Here is a 21860-nt window from a genome sequence, read left to right on the forward strand (position 1 = left end):
TTTCTGCATTTCCTGCAAGCAGGAGTGACTATGGGCCTTAAATTGGGTTCCATTAAGGTACAGATCTCGGCTCTGTCGATTTTCTTTCAAAAAGAACTAGCTTCAGTACCTGAAGTTCAGACATTTATAAAAGGAGTGCTGCAGAGTCAGCCCCCGTTTGTGCCTCCTGTGGCACCTTGGGATCTCAACGTGGTGTTGAGTTTCTTAAAATCACATTGGTTTGAACCACTAAAAACCGTGGATCTGAAATATCTCACATGGAAGGTGGTTATGTTATTGGCCTTGGCTTCTGCCAGGCGAGTATCAAAGTTGGCGGCTTTGTCTTGTAAAAGCCCTTATTTGATTTTCCATATGGATAGGGCAGAATTGAGGACTCGTCCCCAGTTTCTCCCAAAGGTGGTGTCAGCGTTTCACCTGAACCAGCCTATTGTGGTGCCTAGGCTACTAGGGACTTGGAGGACTCCAAGTTGCTAGACGTTGTCAGGGCACTGAAAATATATGTTTCCAGAACGGCTAGAGTCAGAAAATCTGACTCGCTGTTTATCCTATATGCACCTAACAAGCTGGGTGCTCCTGCTTCTAAGCAGACTATTGCTCGTTGGATTTGTAGTACAATTCAGCTTGCACATACTGTGGCAGGCCTGCCACAGCCAAAATCTGTCAATGCCCATTCCACAAGGAAGGTGGGCTCATCTTGGGCGGCTGCCCGAGAGGTTTCGGCTTTACAACTTTGCCGAGCAGCTACTTGGTCAGGGGCAAACACGTTTGCAAAAATTCTACAAATTTGATACCCTGGCTGAGGAGGACCTGGAGTTCTCTCATTCAGTGCTGCAGAGTCATCCGCACTCTCCCGCCCGTTTGGGAGCTTTGGTATAATCCCCATGGTCCTTACGGAGTTCCCAGCATCCACTAGGACGTTAGAGAAAATAAGAATTTACTCACCGGTAATTCTATTTCTCGTAGTCCGTAGTGGATGCTGGGCGCCCATCCCAAGTGCGGTTTATCTGCAATACTTGTACATAGTTATGGTTAACTAAATCGGGTTATTGTTGAGCCATCTGTTGAGAGGCTCTATTGTTTCATACTGTTAACTGTGTTTCATATCACGAGTTGTACGGTGTGATTGGTGTGGCTGGTATGAGTCTTACCCGGGATTCAAAATCCTTCCTTATTGTGTACGCTCGTCCGGGCACAGTACCTAACTGAGGCTTGGAGGAGGGTCATAGTGGGAGGAGCCAGTGCACACCAGGTAGTCTAAGATCTTTCTAGAGTGCCCAGCCTCCTTCGGAGCCCGCTATTCCCCATGGTCCTTACGGAGTTCCCAGCATCCACTACGGACTACGAGAAATAGAATTACCGGTGAGTAAATTCTTATTATTGCCATCACCTGTGAAGAAACAGCTTTCTTATCATTTAACTAGTTCAACACAGGTGCTGGTAATCATAAATTAAGAGGGAAGTCCAGAAACAGAGCATTTTGTACCTAGTGGGGCGGGTCATGTTGGAGGGTCTGCAATAGCCCACCATGGGGGTTGATATTTTACCTGAGGACATATTTTTAAATTGCCTATAGGCACAACACTGGCAGCTGAAATGGGTGTGGCCACACTATGTTGGGGGTGTGGCTATGTGCTTTTGTTAGGTCTGAGCCCTGGTACTTTGTAAAAACCCCTCTCTCCTACGAACCTGTCCACCTATGGGGGTCATTCCGAGTTGTTCGCTCACAAGCTGCTTTTAGCAGCTTTGCACACGCTAAGCCGCCGCCTACTGGGAGTGAATCTTAGCTTCTTAAAATTGCGAACGAAAGATTCGCAATATTGCGATAAGACATCTCTGTGCAGTTTCTGAGTAACTCGAGACTTACTCTGCCAGTGCGATCAGTTCAGTGCTTGTCGTTCCTGGTTTGACGTCACAAACACACCCAGCGTTCGCCCAGACACTCCTCCGTTTCTCCAGCCACTCCCGCGTTTTTCCCAGAAACGGTAGCGTTTTTTCACACACTCCCATAAAACGGCCCGTTTCCGCCCAGAAACACCCACTTCCTGTCAATCACATTACGATCACCAGAACGAAGAAAAAACCGTGAGTAAAATTCCTAACTGCATAGCAAATTTACTTGGCGCAGTCGCAGTGCGGACATTGCGCATGCGCACTAAGCGGAAAATCGCTGCGATGCGAAGAAATTTACCGAGCGAACAACTCGGAATGACCCCCTATATTCAGTGCACATATCAATTCAAAAGGGAAAGGAAGCGGGTTTGGGGGCAGCTCTTTGAAAAGTGGTAACGTGCACGCTGTGTCCTGGTTTGGACCCGAAGTCTGGGACCCAAATGTTAGGAGATATGGGGGGTGATTCAGAGGTGATCGCCACAATGGCAGCTTTACGTGAGCGCACTGTGCTTGTGCATCTCACTGGTGCGTTCGCGCGGCGAGAGGAAGCGTGCCAATGGCGTTAGATCGCCGTTGGTGGAGCACTGTCCAGACAACGCAGGTGTGTTTGGACCGTTGCGGGGATGAGCCGCGGCGGCTGCGTGACGTCACCCGCAGCCAATGTGACCCGGAACACGGCGGGTAGCTGCCTGCCAGGGCAGTTAGGAAGGCAAGCAGGGAGCTACTTGACGGGTGCGAAAGCATCGTCGCCGTGCGATGCTTTCGCACCCATGCGGGGGGGGGGGGGGGGGGGAGGGGCAGGGCCTGAAATGCAGGGTGGACTAGCCCTGTGCTGGGCGTCCACCCGCATGTCAGAGAAACTGATCGTAGATGTGCTAAATTCAGCACATATACGATCAGCTCAAAATCACCCCCCATGGTTTGGAGACATTACTAAGTCTCTAATACTTTTCCAGTCATCTATACTGGTTTTATTTTAAGTCAAATCTGGATGAGACAGGAAAGAATAAGGGAGTAGACTAGTTGGGCAATGTGCAGTAAGGTATAAGCATCACAACTGATGTGCGGTGAGGTTAGTGGCTGGGGAGGCAGTAGCTAGTATCAGAGCCCGATTTACACACACATATATGATCCCGCCTGGCAGGGGCGGAGCCAGAATATTGTGGGCACCATAGCAACATTTTGAAGGGGCCCCTGTCCCAATACTTCTAGAGAGACCCTTCACAGCAATTGTATGCCCCATAGTAGTGCCCTAACTCATTTTCTGAACAACAGTAGTGCCTTAGGTCGTGTTATTGTAAGGCTGCCAGTACCACACCTGCTAGGCAGAGCAGTGATTGACAGTGTCCCGCGGTTGTGGAGGGAGGGGGGGGGGGGGTTGCAGTTGGGAGCCTTCCAACTGCACCCCCCTCCCCCCAACTGCGGGACACTGCGGCATGCGGGTGGGACAGCGGGACAGTTGGGAGGTATGCAGTACACGTTATGCCACACAGTACCCCCAATTCACATTATGACATGCAGTGCCCCCAGTTCATATTATGCCACATTACAGTGCCCCAATTCATATAGAACATTATAATATCCTCCAATTCATTTTATACCACATTACAATGAGCAGACCCCAAAGCAAAGGGTTGTAACTTGTAAGTGCCCTTATGTACCACCCAATGGTGAAAAATGTATATACGAGAGACACATGTACCTGTGACAGGGAATGTGGCCCCTCTCAGCTCTGGGCCCCATAGCAGCTGCACTACCTGCACCTATGGTAGCTACAGCCTTGTATATAACACATGTAACTGTGACAGGGAAGGTGGCCCCTCTCAGCTCTGGGCCCCATAGCAGCTGCAATCCCTGCACCTATGGTAGCTACAGCCTTGTATTTAACACATGTAACTGTGATAGGGAATGTGGCCCCTCTCAGTTCCGGGCCCCATAGCAGCTGCACTACCTGCACCTATGGTAGCTACAGCCTTGTATATAACACATGTAACTGTGACAGGGAATGTGGCCCCTCTCAGTTCTGGGCCCCATAGCAGCTGCACTCCCTGCACATATGGTAGCTACATTCTGCCCATCTGGCACTAATGATCCCCAGGGAATCAGCTCGTTTAGGGAAGCTGTGCTGAGGGAGAACATACATAATAAATATGGGGCAGTACTGATGGTGTAATGGTTAGCATTACTGCCTCACAGCACTGAGGTCATGGATTCGATTCCCACCATGGCCCTAACTGTGTGGAGTTTGTATATTCTCCCCGTACTTGCGTGGGTTTCCTCCGGGTACTCCGGTTTCCTCCCACAATCCAAAAATATATTGGTAGGTTAATTGGATCCCAACACAAATTAACCCTAGTATGAACGTGTGCTCGTGTACATGTGATAGGGAATATAGATTGTAAGCTCCACTGGGGCAGGGATTGATGTGAATGGGCAAATAGTCTCTGTAAAGCACTGCGGAATATGTGTGCGCTATAGAAATAACTGGTAATAATAATAATAATAAATAGCCAGATCAGTTTTGCATGCTTCTGTAAGGAGACACCACTGCCATCACCCTAGTGGTGTCAGTAGTCTGGTGTATACTGGCTTCTGACTGAGGTTCCCCGACTCCCTGCCCCTTATCTGGAGAACACAGCAGGTTGGAACAGACCATCCTCACCTTCCTCTCCCCTTCCTGTGCCTCTTTCTGCTGGTGGTGTCCTCCTCGCCATCTGGCACTTCGTGTCCCCATCTCTGCCCTCCCCCACTGCCAGGCAGAGTCTGACTATCAGAGCTGAGGCCGAGCTTGTCACTGCCTCACCTCTCATCTCTCCCTGCAATTCCTGGGAGCTCCCTAAGTTTGGAAAATGTTATTTATAATAATGATTACAATAATACAAAGAAGATGCTTATAAGTTATAAATATTTTCTTTGTATTATTCTAATCATTTCTATAGTCAAAACTCTGGAGTATGACAGATGAGGCTCTTCCTCCATCGCCTACCCTAACTGCGGGTCACTAGAGCAGCACTGTACAGGAGGGTAGGTAGTAATAAGGGAGGATGACAGATGAGGCTCTTCCTCCCATGAAGGCATGTCACTGGAGCAGCACTGTACAGGAGGGGAAGGTAGTAATAAGGGAGGATGACAGATGAGGCTCTTCCTCCCATGAAGGCATGTCACTGGAGCAGAGCTGTACAGGAGGGGAAGGTAGTAATAAGGGAGGATGACAGATGAGGCTCTTCCTCCCATGAAGGCATGTCACTGGAGCAGCACTGTACAGGAGGGGAAGGTAGTAATAAGGGAGGATGAAGATGAGGCTCTGACTCCCCTGATGGCACGTCACTGGAGCAGCACTGTACAGGAGGGGAAGGATAGTAATAAGGGAGGATGCAGATGAGGCTCTGACTCCCCTGACGGCACGTCACTGGAGCAGCACTGTACAGGAGGGGAAGGTAGTAATAAGGGAGGATGACAGATGAGGCTCTTCCTCCCATGAAGGCACGTCACTGGAGCAGAGCTGTACAGGAGGGGAGGGTAGTAATAAGGGAGGATGACAGATGAGGCTCTTCCTCCCATGAAGGCATGTCACTGGAGCAGAGCTGTACAGGAGTGTAGGTAGTAATAAGGGAGGATGACAGATGAGGCTCTGACTCCCCTGACGGCACGTCACTGGAGCAGAGCTGTACAGGAGGGGAGGGTAGTAATAAGGGAGGATACAGATGAGGCTCTGACTCCCCTGACGGCACGTCACTGGAGCAGCACTGTACAGGAGGGGAAGGTAGTAATAAGGGAGGATGCAGATGAGGCTCTGACTCCCCTGACGGCACGTCACTGGAGCAGCACTGTACAGGAGGGGAAGGTAGTAATAAGGGAGGATGCAGATGAGGCTCTGACTCCTCTGACGGCATGTCACTGGAGCAGCACTGTACAGGAGGGGAAGGTAGTAATAAGGGAGGATACAGATGAGGCTCTGACTCCTCTGACGGCATGTCACTGGAGCAGAGCTGTACAGGAGGGGAAGGTAGTAATAAGGGAGGATACAGATGAGGCTCTGACTCCCCTGACGGCACGTCACTGGAGCAGCACTGTACAGGAGGGGAAGGTAGTAATAAGGGAGGATGCAGATGAGGCTCTGACTCCTCTGACGGCATGTCACTGGAGCAGCACTGTACAGGAGGGGAAGGTAGTAATAAGGGAGGATACAGATGAGGCTCTGACTCCCCTGACGGCACGTCACTGGAGCAGCACTGTACAGGAGGGGAAGGTAGTAATAAGGGAGGATGCAGATGAGGCTCTGACTCCCCTGACGGCACGTCACTGGAGCAGCACTGTACAGGAGGGGAAGGTAGTAATAAGGGAGGATGCAGATGAGGCTCTGACTCCTCTGACGGCATGTCACTGGAGCAGCACTGTACAGGAGGGGAAGGTAGTAATAAGGGAGGATACAGATGAGGCTCTGACTCCTCTGACGGCATGTCACTGGAGCAGAGCTGTACAGGAGGGGAAGGTAGTAATAAGGGAGGATACAGATGAGGCTCTGACTCCCCTGACGGCACGTCACTGGAGCAGCACTGTACAGGAGGGGAAGGTAGTAATAAGGGAGGATGCAGATGAGGCTCTGACTCCTCTGACGGCATGTCACTGGAGCAGCACTGTACAGGAGGGGAAGGTAGTAATAAGGGAGGATACAGATGAGGCTCTGACTCCCCTGACGGCACGTCACTGGAGCAGCACTGTACAGGAGGGGAAGGTAGTAATAAGGGAGGATGCAGATGAGGCTCTGACTCCCCTGACGGCATGTCACTGAAGCAGCACTGTACAGGAGGGGAAAGTAGTAATAAGGGAGGATGCAGATGAGGCTCTGACTCCTCTGACGGCATGTCACTGGAGCAGCACTGTACAGGAGGGGAAGGTAGTAATAAGGGAGGATGACAGATGAGGCTCTTCCTCCCATGAAGGCATGTCACTGGAGCAGAGCTGTACAGGAGGGGAGGGTAGTAATAAGGAAGGATGACAGATGAGGCTCTGACTCCCCTGACGGCACGTCACTGGAGCAGCACTGTACAGGAGGGGAAGGTAGTAATAAGGGAGGATGACAGATGAGGCTCTGACTCCCCTGACGGCACGTCACTGGAGCAGCACTGTACAGGAGGGGAAGGTAGTAAAAAGGAAGGATGACAGATGAGGCTCTGACTCCCCTGACGGCACGTCACTGGAGCAGCACTGTACAGGAGGGGAAGGTAGTAATAAGGGAGGATGCAGATGAGGCTCTGACTCCCCCGACGGCACGTCACTGGAGCAGCACTGTACAGGAGGGGAAGGTAGTAATAAGGGAGGATGACAGATGAGGCTCTGACTCCCCTGACAGCATGTCACTCGAGCAGCACTGTACAGGAGGGGAAGGTAGTAATAAGGGAGGATGCAGATGAGGCTCTGACTCCCCTGATGGCACGTCACTGGAGCAGCACTGTACAGGAGGGGAAGGGTAGTAATAAGGGAGGATGCAGATGAGGCTCTGACTCCCCTGACAGCACGTCACTGGAGCAGCACTGTACAGGAGGGGAATGTAGTAATAAGGGAGGATGCAGATGAGGCTCTGACTCCCCTGACGGCACGTCACTGGAGCAGCACTGTACAGGAGGGGAAGGTAGTAATAAGGGAGGATGCAGATGAGGGGAAGGAAGGAACAACCCAAGATTCTCGGGCGCTTAGGTATGAGGTGCTATGCCAAGCAGCAGCCGTAAAGAGACGGGAAGTCACTCCCACAATATGTATACAAAAAAGCAGAATGAGGCTGCGCTAAATTATTGCATATAACAACAATGATATCTGATAATTCAATATTTAATATTAAAAATAAATAATAAGTATAAAAATATAAACCATTAATGGTAAGTTCCAAAAATAAGCGTTAAAAGATATACATAATACAATGAATAGAACCAGGGTTACCCAAAAGCCAGGAGTGAAAACAGTGTTGGAATGAGGAAGTCCGTTCCAGATTTTTTCCCCAAATGGTCAATATGTCCAGCAAATGCAGATTTAGGAGGTGTGTATATATCCAATAATGTGGCTTTACCGCTAGAGGGTATGTTGCTCCAAGACAGAGCCGGCCTTAGGCATAGGCAAACTAGGCAAATGCCTAGGGCATTTGGTATGCTTAGGGGCACCAGCAGCTTCTGCTGATTAAAATGATATGCGGCATGCCTATATTCTGTGTGTATTCCTGGAAATCACTGTAATGTAGCGTTTCGTATACAGATACAGCCGCAGTCGCACACAGAATATAGGCATGCTGCATATCATTTTAATCAGCAGAAGCTGCTTGTGCATCCTAGCCACATAGTAATGCAAATGAGATGCATTCTCATAAACAAAAGGCGCCCGACGTTAGCAGAGCTGCCAGCTGACTCATACCAGGCATCTCTTGCAGAACTAGCAGCGGTGCTAGGGGACACCAGCCAAAATCTTGCCTAGGGCATCATATTGGTTAGGGCCGGCTCTGCTCCAAGATGGTAAGTGGTGAGCTCCTCATGCAGTGCGGTGGGCAGAATTCAACAGTTCAGCCAAATTGCAGACACCCTCCGATGTGGATCTTGTGCTGGAATGTAGTAAGGGATGGTACGGACTTTCAAATGAAAATTCCTGGCATGGGTCCCTGTAATCTGACGCGTTTCGCTGCACTGGGGTGGCAGCTTTTTCTAAGGAATCTGGAACGGATTTCCTCATTCCAACACTGTTTTAACCCCAGGCTTTTGGGTAACCCTGGTTCTATTCATTGTATTATGTATATCTTTTAACGCTTATTTTTGGAACTTACCATTAATGGTTTATATTTTTATACTTATTATTTTTAATATTAAATATTGAATTATCAGATATCATTGTTGTTATATGCAATAATTTAGCGCAGCCTCATTCTGCTTTTTAGGATGCAGATGAGGCTCTGGCTCCCCTGACAGCATATCACTGGAGCAGCACTGTACAGGAGGGGAAGGTAGTAATAAGGGAGGATGCAGATGAGGCTCTGACTCCCCTGACGGCATGTCACTGGAGCAGCACTGTACAGGAGGGGAAGGTAGTAATAAGGGAGGACGACAGATGAGGCTCTGACTCCCCTGACTGCACGTCACTGGAGCAGCACTGTACAGGAGGGGAAGGTAGTAATAAGGGAGGATGCAGATGAGGCTCTGACTCCTCTGACGGCATGTCACTGGAGCAGCACTGTACAGGAGGGGAAGGTAGTAATAAGGGAGGATGCAGATGAGGCTCTTGCTCCCCCGCCTACACTGACAGCATTTCACTGGAGCAGCACTGTACAGGAGGGGAAGGTAGTAATAAGGAAGGATGCAGATGAGGCTCTGACTCCTCTGACGGCATGTCACTGGAGCAGCACTGTACAGGAGGGGAAGGTAGTAATAAGGGAGGATGCAGATGAGGCTCTTGCTCCCCCGCCTACACTGACAGCATTTCACTGGAGCAGCACTGTACAGGAGGGGAAGGTAGTAATAAGGGAGGATGCAGATGAGGCTCTGACTCACCTGACGGCATGTCACTGGAGCAGCACTGTACAGGAGGGGAAGGTAGTAATAAGGGAGGATGCAGATGAGGCTCTTCCTCCCCCCGCCTACCCTGACGGCATGTCACTGGAGCAGCACTGTACAGGAGGGGAAGGTAGTAATAAGGGAGGATGCAGATGAGGCTCTTCCTCCCCCCGCCTACCCTGACGGCATGTCACTGGAGCAGCACTGTACAGGAGGGGAAGGTAGTAATAAGGGAGGATGACAGATGAGGCTCTGACTCCCCTGACGGCATGTCACTGGAGCAGCACTGTACAGGAGGGGAAGGTAGTAATAAGGGAGGATGCAGATGAGGCTCTGACTCCCCTGACGGCATGTCACTGGAGCAGCACTGTACAGGAGGGGAAGGTAGTAATAAGGGAGTATAATACGCTTAGCTCCTTGGTGTAGTGAGCAGATGACTAGGTATGTAGAGGATGGAGATGCATCATGGACCAGCATTATACTGTACTGAGTGACAGAAATAATGGGGATGAGTGCTGGGAAAATGGACCATTATTTACATGGTGCTTTCTCTGCTTTCAGCTGGCTTCAAAGTATGATCCCCAGAAGGAGGCTGAGCTGAGAGAATGGATAGAGAGCACCACTGGGAGGAACATCGGAAACAAGTTCATGGAATCGCTGAAAGATGGAGTCATCCTGTGCGAGTGAGTAGGTTTATATTCTGTGTCTGCATTAGTGGCAGCTGGTGTCCCCTTAGGATGGCGGTCATTAGGTTGACATACATTGAGTCGACATGCATTAGGTCGACATGTACTAGGTCGGCATGGAAAAAGGTCGACATGAGTCTTTCACAATGTTTTCATTTTTTGACCTTTTTCATATTTAACGATCCACGTGGACTACAATTGGGAACGAAGCAAGGCACCGTGCCCAAAGCATGGCAAGCAAAGCGAGCCATGTGAGGGGTCACGGTGCACTAATTGGATTTCCCCGTCACTTTTAGAAGTAAATGACACCAGAAAAAGTTTTTAAAAAACCATGTTGACTTTTTTCCACGTCGACCTAGTGATCATGTCGACCAAACGTGGTCGACACAATGTATGTCGACCTAATGAACCACACCCATCCGCTCATGTGTCTATCTACCTGGAATTCAGAGTTCTCACTGTTACTCTGTCTTCTTCACAAGGAGGTTTCTGTTTCATCTGGTGTCTCATGGCCCAAATGAGTCTTAAAAAGTGATAAAGTGGAGAGTGATAGAGAGATAAAGTACCAACAAATCAGCTCCAAACTGCCATTTTTCAAACACATCCTGTTACATAGCAGTTAGGACCTGATTGGCTGGTACTTTATCTCTCTTTATCAGTCTCTACTGTAATCACTATTTAAGGCTTAATACATTTGGGCCAAAGAGAGGCTGGTATCTCTTCCTTCTCCATACAGGCGGCTGCTGACCCTTCTTGTGACTCACGAAAAGAGGCTGAAATCTCTTCCTTCTCTTTATAAATGAAGTCTACTGTCTCTTCCTGTGCCTCATAGAGAGGCTGACATATTTTATTGTCTGAGGCCCAGATGTACTAAGCCTTGAAAGTGATAAAGTGGAGAGTGATAAAGTACCAGCCAATCAGCGCTTAACTGCCATGTGACAGGATGTGTTTGAAAAATGACAGGAGCTGATTGGTTGGTAGTTTATCACACTCCACTTTATCACTTTTTAAGACTTTTTAAGGCTTATCACTTTTGAAGGCACATATATACTGCAACCTCACATAGGACCAGATATACCCTTAGTATATCTGGTCCTATGTGAGGTTGCAGTATATATGTGCTATATAAAGGGAGGCTGCAGGGTCTTCCTGTGCTATATAAATGGAGGCTGCAGGGTCTTCCTGTGCTATATAAATGGAGGCTGCAGGGTCTTCCTGTGCTATATAAAGGGAGGCTGCAGGGTCTTCCTGTGCTATATAAAGGGAGGCTGCAGGGTCTTCCTGTGCTATATAAAGGGAGGCTGCAGGGTCTTCCTGTGCTATATAAAGGGAGGCTGCAGGGTCTTCCTGTGCTATATAAAGGGAGGCTGCAGGGTCTTCCTGTGCTATATAAAGGGAGGCTGCAGGGTCTTCCTGTGCTATATAAAGGGAGGCTGCAGGGTCTACCTGTGCTATATAAAGGGAGGCTGCAGGGTCTTCCTGTGCTATATAAAGGGAGGCTGCGGGGTCTTCCTGTGCTATATAAAGGGAGACTGCGGGGTCTTCCTGTGCTATATAAAGGGAGGCTGCAGGGTCTTCCTGTGCTATATAAAGGGAGGCTGCGGGGTCTTCCTGTGCTATATAAAGGGAGGCTGCGGGGTCTTCCTGTGCTATATAAATGGAGGCTGCAGGGTCTTCCTGTGCTATATAAAGGGAGGCTGCAGGGTCTTCCTGTGCTATATAAAGGGAGGCTGCAGGGTCTTCCTGTGCTATATAAAGGGAGGCTGCAGGGTCTTCCTGTGCTATATAAATGGAGGCTGCAGGGTCTTCCTGTGCTATATAAAGGGAGGCTGCGGGGTCTTCCTGTGCTATATAAAGGGAGACTGCGGGGTCTTCCTGTGCTATATAAAGGGAGGCTGCGGGGTCTTCCTGTGCTATATAAAGGGAGGCTGCGGGGTCTTCCTGTGCTATATAAAGGGAGGCTGCGGGGTCTTCCTGTGCTATATAAAGGGAGGCTGCGGGGTCTTCCTGTGCTATATAAAGGGAGGCTGCGGGGTCTTCCTGTGCTATATAAAGGGAGGCTGCGGGGTCTTCCTGTGCTATATAAAGGGAGGCTGCGGGGTCTTCCTGTGCTATATAAAGGGAGGCTGCGGGGTCTTCCTGTGCTATATAAAGGGAGGCTGCAGGGTCTTCCTGTGCTATATAAAGGGAGGCTGCGGGGTCTTCCTGTGCTATATAAAGGGAGGCTGCGGGGTCTTCCTGTGCTATATAAAGGGAGGCTGCGGGGTCTTCCTGTGCTATATAAAGGGAGGCTGCAGGGTCTTCCTGTGCTATATAAAGGGAGGCTGCAGGGTCTTCCTATGCTATATAAAGGGAGGCTGCAGGGTCTTCCTGTGCTATATAAAGGGAGGCTGCAGGGTCTTCCTGTGCTATATAAAGGGAGGCTGCAGGGTCTTCCTGTGCTATATAAAGGGAGGCTGCGGGGTCTTCCTGTGCTATATAAAGGGAGGCTGCGGGGTCTTCCTGTGCTATATAAAGGGAGGCTGCGGGGTCTTCCTGTGCTATATAAAGGGAGGCTGCGGGGTCTTCCTGTGCTATATAAAGGGAGGCTGCGGGGTCTTCCTGTGCTATATAAAGGAAGGCTGCGGGGTCTTCCTGTGCTATATAAAGGGAGGCTGCAGGGTCTTCCTGTGCTATATAAAGGGAGGCTGCAGGGTCTTCCTGTGCTATATAAAGGAACGCAACAGATTATTTTGGGGTGAATGGTTTCAGCTTTTTTTTTTATATTTTGGACGGAGGTTAGATAGCAGTCATCTATGGCCTGAATCTTAAGGTCCTCCAGGGCAAGGGTGGCGGTGTCTACAGGTGGGTGACATTGGGCATACAGGCACTGCCATTGCTGTATAATAAAAAATAACATCACTCTTCTTTCCACAGATTAATAAACAAGCTGCAGCCTGGGTCCGTCAGGAAGATCAATGATTCTACACAAAACTGGCCTCAGGTAACTGGCATAGTCCCACACCCCAATACAGACAGGTCCCCGATGTGTCACATCTCCCTCTCCCCGATACAGGCAGGTCCCCTATGTGTCACATCTGCCCCTTCCCAATGCAGACAGGTCCCCAAGTGTCACAACTCGCCCTCCTTAATACAGACAGGTCCCCAAAGTATCACACTTCTCCCTCCCTCATACAGACAGTTCCCCAAGTGTCACAACTCGCCCTCCCCAATACAGACAGGTCCCCAAGTGTCATATCTCCCCTCCCCAATGCAGACAGGTCCCCAAGTGTCACAACTCGCCCTCCTCAATACAGACAGGTCCCCAAGTGTCATATCTCCCCTCCCCAATGCAGACAGGTCCCCAAGTGTCACACTTCCCCCTCCCTAATACAGACAGTTCCCCAAGTGTCACAACTCGCCCTCCTCAATACAGACAGGTCCCCAAGTGTCACAACTCGCCCTCCTTAATACAGACAGGTTCCCAAGTGTCACATCTCGCACTCCCCAATACAGACAGGTCCCCAAAGTATCACACTTCTACCTCCTCAATACAGACAGGCCCCCAAGTGTCACATCTTGCCCTCCCCAATACAGACAGGTCCCCAAAGTATCACACTTCCCCCTCCCCAATACAGACAGGTCCCCAAGTGTCACATCTCCCCATCCCGATACAGACAGGTCCCTGACGTGTCACATCTCGCCCTCCCCAATACAGGCAGGTCCCCAAGTGTCACATCTCGCCCTCCTCAATCCAGTCAGGTCCCCAAAGTCTTACATCTGCTTCTCCCCAATACAGATAGGTCCCCAATGTGTCACATCTCCCCTCCCCAATACAGACAAGTCCCCAAAGTGTTGCATCTCCTCCTCCCCAATACAGACAGGTCCCCGACGTGTGTCACATCTCCCCCTCCCCGATACAGAAAGGTCTCCAAAGTGTCACACATTCCCTTGTCAAAATAGTCAGGTCCCCAAAGTGTCCTATCTTTCCCTCCTCGATAAAGACAGGTGCCCTACGTGTGTCACATATTCCCACTCAATACAGCCAGGACCCCAAAGTATCACATCACCTCCTCCCCAATACAGACAGGTCCCTAAAATGTCAAATCTCCCCCTTCCTGCTACAGACAGGTCCCCAACTAGTTACATCTCCCATTCCCCCGATACAGACAGCCCCCCTGACGTGTCACGTATCCTCCTGCCCAATACAGACAGGTCCCCAAAGTGTACCATCTCCCCTCCGAATACAGAGAGGTCCTTAAAGTGTCACATCTCCCCTTCCCCTCTCCAATACAGACAGGTCCCTGACGTGTCACATCTCCCCCCTCCCAACCACAAACAGGTCCCCGATGTAGCACAAGATAATGTCACATCTCCCCCCTCCCCACCACAGACAGGTCCCTGATGTAGCACAATATCATGTCACATCTCCCCCTCCCCACCACAGACGGGTCCCTGATGTAGCACAAGATAATGTCACATCTCCCCCCTCCCCACCACAGACAGGTCCCTGATGTAGCACAATATCATGTCACATCTCCCCCTCCCCACCACAGACAGGTCCCTGATGTAGCACAAGATAATATTACATCTCCCCCTCCCCACCACAGACAGGACCCAGATACAACATCATATAAGCAGCCATGTTTCTCATTGTCACCATTGTCCATCTTTCCATCTCTGCAGCTGGAAAACATTGGAAACTTCATTAAGGCAACCACAGCGTATGGCGTCAAACAACATGATATATTTGAGGCAAATGATCTGTTTGAGAACACCAACCTCACCCAAGTCCAGTCCACACTTTTGGCGTTGGCCAGCGTGGTAAGTCACGGTAGACTCCGCCATACTCTCACACTCATCTGTCTCATGACTACTTACATAACGCTCAGAATAAAAGGCCTCTCAGTTTCTCAAGTCAGTATCAATATTTCAAATCAAGCCCATTCATTCACTTAGTCGTTTTGGTTTCTCTAAAAAAAAAAAATACAGTTTAGTGTCACCTTTACGTGTCATTTTTGTATATTACATATTACATTATACGTGTCACCTAGATATCACCTCCATCCTCTAAAGTGCAACATTTAGGTGCAAAATGGTTCCCATAAAAAGCATATGCTGGAACAGAGCATCGCAAGGCCCCAAAGAAGCAGCATGCCACACACTGGGTGGACCGTCTAGAATTCTAGATGCACCTGTGTAGATAAAATTTAGTTATATTTGGTAAACGAGACCCAGTGAAGAGGCTACGCATTATGCATCAAGCATGTTTTTATTCCATATGTGCCATCTTGTGGTTCATTTTGGAACTGCACAGAGACGTTTCACAAAGAGTGGTAATGGTCCAGTCTGAGATTAAAGCTGAAAAGAGGGCGCCCCATAGTGGTGGTGTTGTGTGCCCAGCAGCATTGTGCAGCGGTGCTAGAGAACTTTTCCGGTGGATCATATATACATCAGACCATGTGGTAACCAGCCCACACTGTTGTGTTTTGGGTACAAGCACTATCTATTGAGTGTACAATGTTTTTAGAGGTTTCTAAACTAAACTTTTACGCACTATGGGGGCAGCCCCCTTTCATCTTTTAGTGACAGAAATGTACCCGTGGGATTTCAGGTTGTCTAGGAGGTATATTTGGAACTAGTCTAATTGGTTGCTATGGGCATTATCTCCACTTCTAAAAACCCACACTTTAGTAAATATACCCCCTAAGCGTTCAGGGGCAGATTAATTAAGCTCGGTGAAGTGATAAATTGAAAGGTGATAAAGGACCAGCCAGTCAGCTCCTGTCATTTTTCAAACCCAGCCTGTTACATGGTAGTTAGAAGCTGATTGACTGGTACTTTATCACCTTCCACTTTATCACTTCACCGAGCTTAATAAATCTGCCCCTCAGTTCCAACATTTTCAGTCCTGTTTAAAGTCTTACTACAGTATATTAAGCTTTAGTCCATGGTATTTCTAATCTATCTGTGGTGCAAGAGAATGTGACCACATTATTTAAACAAAAGATGAATATACAAGTTTGTATAATTTTGTTTATTTTACCCTGAATTGTTTCTTTGTTTCATGTTGTTTTAATATGTTTATTATAGAACGTTATGTATTTTATAATAATATATAAATTGGAGCTTTTATATCCTCTCCCCTTACTGGTGAACAGTATATGCATCAATGATCTCTATGAAGGATCAGCCTGGAAGTGCAGGCGGCATTTTACAGACTTAGATGACGGAACAGGGAGAGGTGGAACATGCTGTAATCTCCATTGTCCCTGTTCCATAATCTAGTTCAGTAACGTGTTGGAGGGGAGGGGGGAGGGTTCGGCAGTGTGCTGTTGCTCCGCCATGCAGACCAAGGATGTTTACTATGGGCAGTACGGATGGTGTAATGGTTAGCATTACTGCCTCACAGCACTAAGGTCATGGGTTCGATTCCCACCATGCGTGGGTTTTCTCTGAGTACTCCGGTTTCCTTCCACAATCCAAAAATATACTGGTAGGTTAATTGGTTCTGAACAAAATTAACCCTAGTGTGAATGCGTGTATGTGTGGTAGGGAATATAGATTGTAAGCTCCACTGGGGCAGGGACTGATGTGAATGGGAAAATATTCTCTGTAAAGTGCTGCGGAACATGTGTGCGCTATATAAGTAACTGATAATAAATAAATAATAATCCTCTTATCTCTGCACCAACCTGCAAGCATATTAAGTGCATAGAGATGTCATCTAGCAGCCTTAACTAGCCCTGACATAACTCATTATTCCTCTAATCTCATGTCGTTTAAGGCCATGGCAAAAGGTGCCAAAGTCAGTTTCGGAGTTAAGTATGCCGACCCGCAGGAGAGGAAATTTAACCCTCAAAAACTCAAGGAAGGAAGAAATATTATTGGCTTGCAGGTGAGTGCTTACAGTAAGGCAATGAGTGCGTGTCTCCACAAGGCACCACTAGGGGGTGTTGGAGAGGATCAGTATTAAGCTGGCCATACACTGCAGGGACAGAGGAGGTGGTGATGGGCCAATGGTTGGAGCGCCTCCATTCACTACACAATGAGGATTTCCATTCACAGTCTGAACTGCACTCCGGTATATCGGACAGGTTTGAGAAAAGGTTTTCCAGATGTGCACGATCATCGTTCAGTACCATACACTGGGCCTGATTACAATTTGTACAATATTGGCAGCCGCAGGTAAGGGGCTGTGCAATACCGTACAGCTAAAATGCAAATAAAGCAGGAGACGTATGTAGGAAATAGACCCCTCCTGCCAACATCTGCGATCCGAGTGCTGCATCCAAATATGTGGCATTGGATCAACATTGTGACGCTGTTGCCAGTCTGTGTAAGCCTGAGCCTACTCAGACTGGCCATTGTAACTGGTCAGTCGGGCCTGACGACGCAGACCCTGGCCCGTTTTGTAGAATGGTCCAGGTCGCCACCCCACCCCCCAAAAAAAACAAAAAACAACAACAAACTCTGCAATATCTATCTATCTATCTATCTATCTATATATATATATATATATATATATATCATAGGCAGCACAGTTGGCATAGTGGTTAGTATTACTACCTCATAGCACTGAGTTCATAATTACAATTTGTGACCTATGCAATGGTTTGCTCACACTCCTAAAACATGCTGGTATGTTGTTTGGCTTCTGACTACAAAAATGAACCATGATGTGTATGTGCCCATGTGATAGGAAATATAGATTGTAAGCTCCACTGCGACAATGGCTGATATGAATGACTGCGCTGCAAAATATGCGAGGACTATATAAATATTCAGTTAGTAAAAAGAGACATGGGAGATGAAATGGTCATATTTCAATTAAGCCACAAGATGGCAGCACAGATGAAAAAAACAAACAAACAAGGACTGGCATAGATAGCACCCAGTCACCCCCACCCTTAAAAGCCCACTACCTCTAACCTGTAAATGTAGTGTCCTCTGCCATCGGCCAGTGTGTGCTGAGATAAGCTGACAATGTGGATTGTGTCAGACGTGTGATGTGTATACTTATTAGAACACTTGTCACCAGCTTCTAGGCAGTAGAACGCAGGAGGAGCCTGACAACCCGTCAGTATCTGGAAACACATTTGCAGATTCAGGACAAGTGTTCGCACTCCCTTGCTCTGTCAGACTTTCAGCCAATCTCCACTAGGGATGGACATCGCATTGTGATGGTTTGCAACCATCAAATGTTTTTGGTGCTATGGTAGTGGTTTTACTGTTCGATGGTGGCGTTCCGATGTTTGCCGCTACCTAATGGTAAACATTTGTTGGTGTAGCGATGGTCCCACCCAAAGTCCCATCCCCGGCCGCGATACTGCAGAGGGTTGCACATGCTCAAACAGGACTTTTTTTGCACATGCGCTAATCATATGATTCTTTTCTTCTTTCAAATTCTTTTGATGCGATGGTCAGTTTCTATCACATGGAAAGATTCGATGGCGGAAGCCCAGCCATCATTGGATGGAATTGGGGCTTCCAATGTCTATTCCTAGTCTCCACACCTTTAAACGAGCCCTCAAGTCTCACTACTCCACACAAGCCTAGCAGCCATCATAACCCAGCACTCCTGACCATCCACCTGCCCTCTCTCCCAGGTCATCCTCCTGGTTACTCCCTTCTTGCTGAGACTGTAAGCCCTCACGGCCTTATTGAGGGCCCGATTCAGACCTGGTCGCTGCTGTGCGTTTTTGCAGCAGTCTGCGATCAGATAGCCGCCCCCCATGGAGAGTGAAAACCCGCACCGTGCAAGTGTGTGATTGCATGTGTACAGTGTGCGAAAATTCCGCCACACATCGGACAGCTGCAAATCTGTCCGCAACTCACTCACCACCGAATGACTTTTCCATACTGTGCAGTCTGTGCGTATCCCAGGATTTACTCCTACAGTGCGATACAAACAGGCTGATCGGAGGTGATGTCACACACCCGCCCTGAAAACGCTTGGGCACACCTGCGTTTTTCCTGCCTGAAAACGGGCAGTTACCACCCACAAATATCCGCTTCCTGTCAATCAGCTCGTGAACACCCGTGCAATCAAAATTTTCGCACCATCCTGTCGCTGTTTGGAGATGCGCCTGTGCATTACGGTGCATACGCAGTCATTCGATAATCGGCCGCTGTGCAGGTCTGAATCGGCCCAGAGTGTCTCTATCCTCCCCTCTACAACAACCGTTGTTTGCTTATCTGTAAACTCTTTATCCAGTTTATGTTTGCAAAATGTATGTGGCTTTGTTTCCACTGTACGGTGCTGCAGACACAGTTTGGTGCCCTATAAATAAAAGTTACTAATAATACATTTCTCATGTCCGTTGGCAGATGGGAACAAACAAATTTGCCAGCCAAAAGGGAATGACTTCATATGGCACCCGTAGACACCTGTATGACCCCAAACTGGGCAATGACCAGCCCCTGGACCAAGCAACCATAAGTTTACAGATGGGCACCAATAAAGGGGCATCCCAGGTAAGTGGTGTCCTTTACTGCTCTGATTACCCAGTATCCTTTGCACCCTACACTCTGGCCATTTAATGTGCACCAGCTGCCTATAAGAAATTGAGCCAACTATCCAGTTCTCTAGGAAACTAACATGGCATAGGCATGAGGCATGTGTGTAGTGTGTGACTAATGTACCATCCCTTCTCTCCGCAGTCTGGCATGACGGCTCCAGGTACCAAGCGTCAGATCTTCGAGCAGAAGCTTGGCATGGAGCACTGCGACACCCAGACCATACCCTTGCAAATGGGAACAAACAAGGGGGCATCTCAACAAGGCATGACTGTGTACGGGCTCCCACGCCAAGTCTACGATGCCAAGTACTGCCTGGACGCCAACCTCGCTGAGGAAGACGGGCACTACGATAACAGCCATCAGTATTACAACTCCGAGTAACCGCATCCATTCCCAAAAAATAACCTCTACACACCCTCTTTTGTGCCAGTGTGTGCCTGCTACTGTGACAGAGAACGGTGTTCAATGCTGCCCATTCTGTGCCAGCATGTGCTAGTTGCTCTGGCAAAGGGGGGGTTAAATGCTACCCACTCTCCGTGTTTGCTCTTGCAGAGTAAGAATTAATGATACCCACTCTGTGCCAGCCTGCCTCCTGGCATGTAGATGCTACCCATCCCATACCTGCTGTTCTGGCAGAGAATGATAATCGTCCGACCCACTTTCTGCTTTCCTGGCAGAAAAGGGGTAAAACTGCCCTTTCTATGCCAGAAATCCCCCTCCCCCCCTCTGCTTTGGCAGTAAAGAGAAAAAAACCTATTTCTTACATGCCTGACAGGCTGCAGCTCGTCACCGTATTCTCCTATTTTCAGAACCAATAAAATAGCTAATTCTTCATGTTGTGTCTGCAGAGCATTGCTATAGTGTCACTTTTAGGTTGTCTAACAGAATTATTTTATTTCTTGTGCCCCTGAGCGGACAGTTTTGGGTGGGTTTGAGGGTATATTTATGCTACACACGTCACATATCTCTGTATGTAATGCATTCATGTGGATAAAGCAAAGCTCTGCAGCCTTAACCTGTTCCTTGTCTGTAGCTGCCAAGGCTATGTCGTAGCTTAGTGTCCGCAGAGCATCACTCCAGCCGTGGGTAGAAAGTTAAGGGGATTTAACAAGTGAAAGTGGTCAGGGCAGCGATGCTCTGCAGATTTAGGAGTCATACTCCCAACACCATCTACAGCAATGATGAGATAGGATGTTGTACAGGTCTCTGACCGGAGGGGCGGTTGCAGAATAATGCTCTGGCAGGTGAGAGGCTGACAGGGCAATACTCTTCGGTGATAATCACCCCCGTGACGGGTGCAATGCTCTGCAGAATACAACGTCATATCGTGCCTGGCTCTGTTTTGTGCATGTCCTCAGCCCCCTCTCAGCACCAGCTCACGTCTGCTCTGTTCAAGACCCGACTGCAAATATATTTCTATATATATTTCTAACTGGTTTCAGTGTGGTTTATTGGCGTGTGTGTGTCCCTGGAATAAATATTACTGCAGTGACACAGCAAATCAATAGGGTGCAGAACATACACACATTCCCATATTACTCATACAGCAACACACAGGAAAGCAGAATGTCCTGAGTCATAACTAACCTGTAGGGAGCAGATGTATATACAGTGGGGCACAATATGGAGGGAGGACAGCGCCTCACACTGGGAGACACACACATGACATAGGGAGCAGCACAACATGCTGTGAGACACACCCACAGTCCATGCTGCAGGGAGAGCGCAGACAATGGCACACCAGCAGTAATGACAAAGGGAAGAGAGGTTAGGACATGCAGTCGCTCAATACAGGACAGCAGAGTAGCTCGGTGGTTAGCACTACTGCCACAGCACTGAGGTCATGAATTCAATTCCCGACCAGGGCCTTACCTATGTAGAGTTTGTATGTTCTACCTGCGTGCTCCAACAAGTCTATTGATAGGATAATAGGCTGCTGACTAAACTGGAACTAGTTTGTGATCCGTGTGTTTGGGGAACTTACCCTATAAGCTCCAGTGGGAGAGAGACTGACCAATATGCTCTGTATAGCACTGTATAATGAGTGGTGCAATAGTGCACCATGCACAGAGCAGACACCTACAGGCAGCACGGATGGTGTAATGGTTAGCATTACTGCCTCACAGGACTGAGGTCATGGGTTCAATTGCTCCCATGACTCTGTGTAGAATTTATATATTTCCACCCACAATTCCCCAAAAAATTATATACCGATAGGGTAATTGGCTTCAGCCCCAAAAAAAAAAAAATTAAG

At 48.5% G+C, this 21860-nt stretch overlaps 1 protein-coding gene across 2 annotated transcripts in view; it reads left to right on the plus strand.

The window, feature by feature from the left end:
• The window catches only part of CNN1 (calponin 1), a 98464-nt gene extending 77426 nt beyond the window's left edge, over positions 1-21038 (plus strand). For both annotated transcript variants that reach the window (XM_063931240.1, XM_063931241.1), the window contains exons 2-7: positions 9981-10102; positions 13022-13088; positions 14771-14908; positions 16872-16982; positions 19415-19561; positions 19748-21038. In XM_063931240.1, coding sequence (XP_063787310.1) covers positions 9981-10102; positions 13022-13088; positions 14771-14908; positions 16872-16982; positions 19415-19561; positions 19748-19987 — 825 coding nt within the window. In that variant the 3' untranslated portion in view covers positions 19988-21038. The remainder of the gene's footprint in view (positions 1-9980; positions 10103-13021; positions 13089-14770; positions 14909-16871; positions 16983-19414; positions 19562-19747) is intronic.
• Positions 21039-21860: the final 822 nt, after the last annotated feature.

This window comes from Pseudophryne corroboree, chromosome 6 (assembly GCF_028390025.1).
Source record: "Pseudophryne corroboree isolate aPseCor3 chromosome 6, aPseCor3.hap2, whole genome shotgun sequence".
NCBI classification, from domain to species: Eukaryota; Metazoa; Chordata; class Amphibia; order Anura; family Myobatrachidae; genus Pseudophryne; species Pseudophryne corroboree.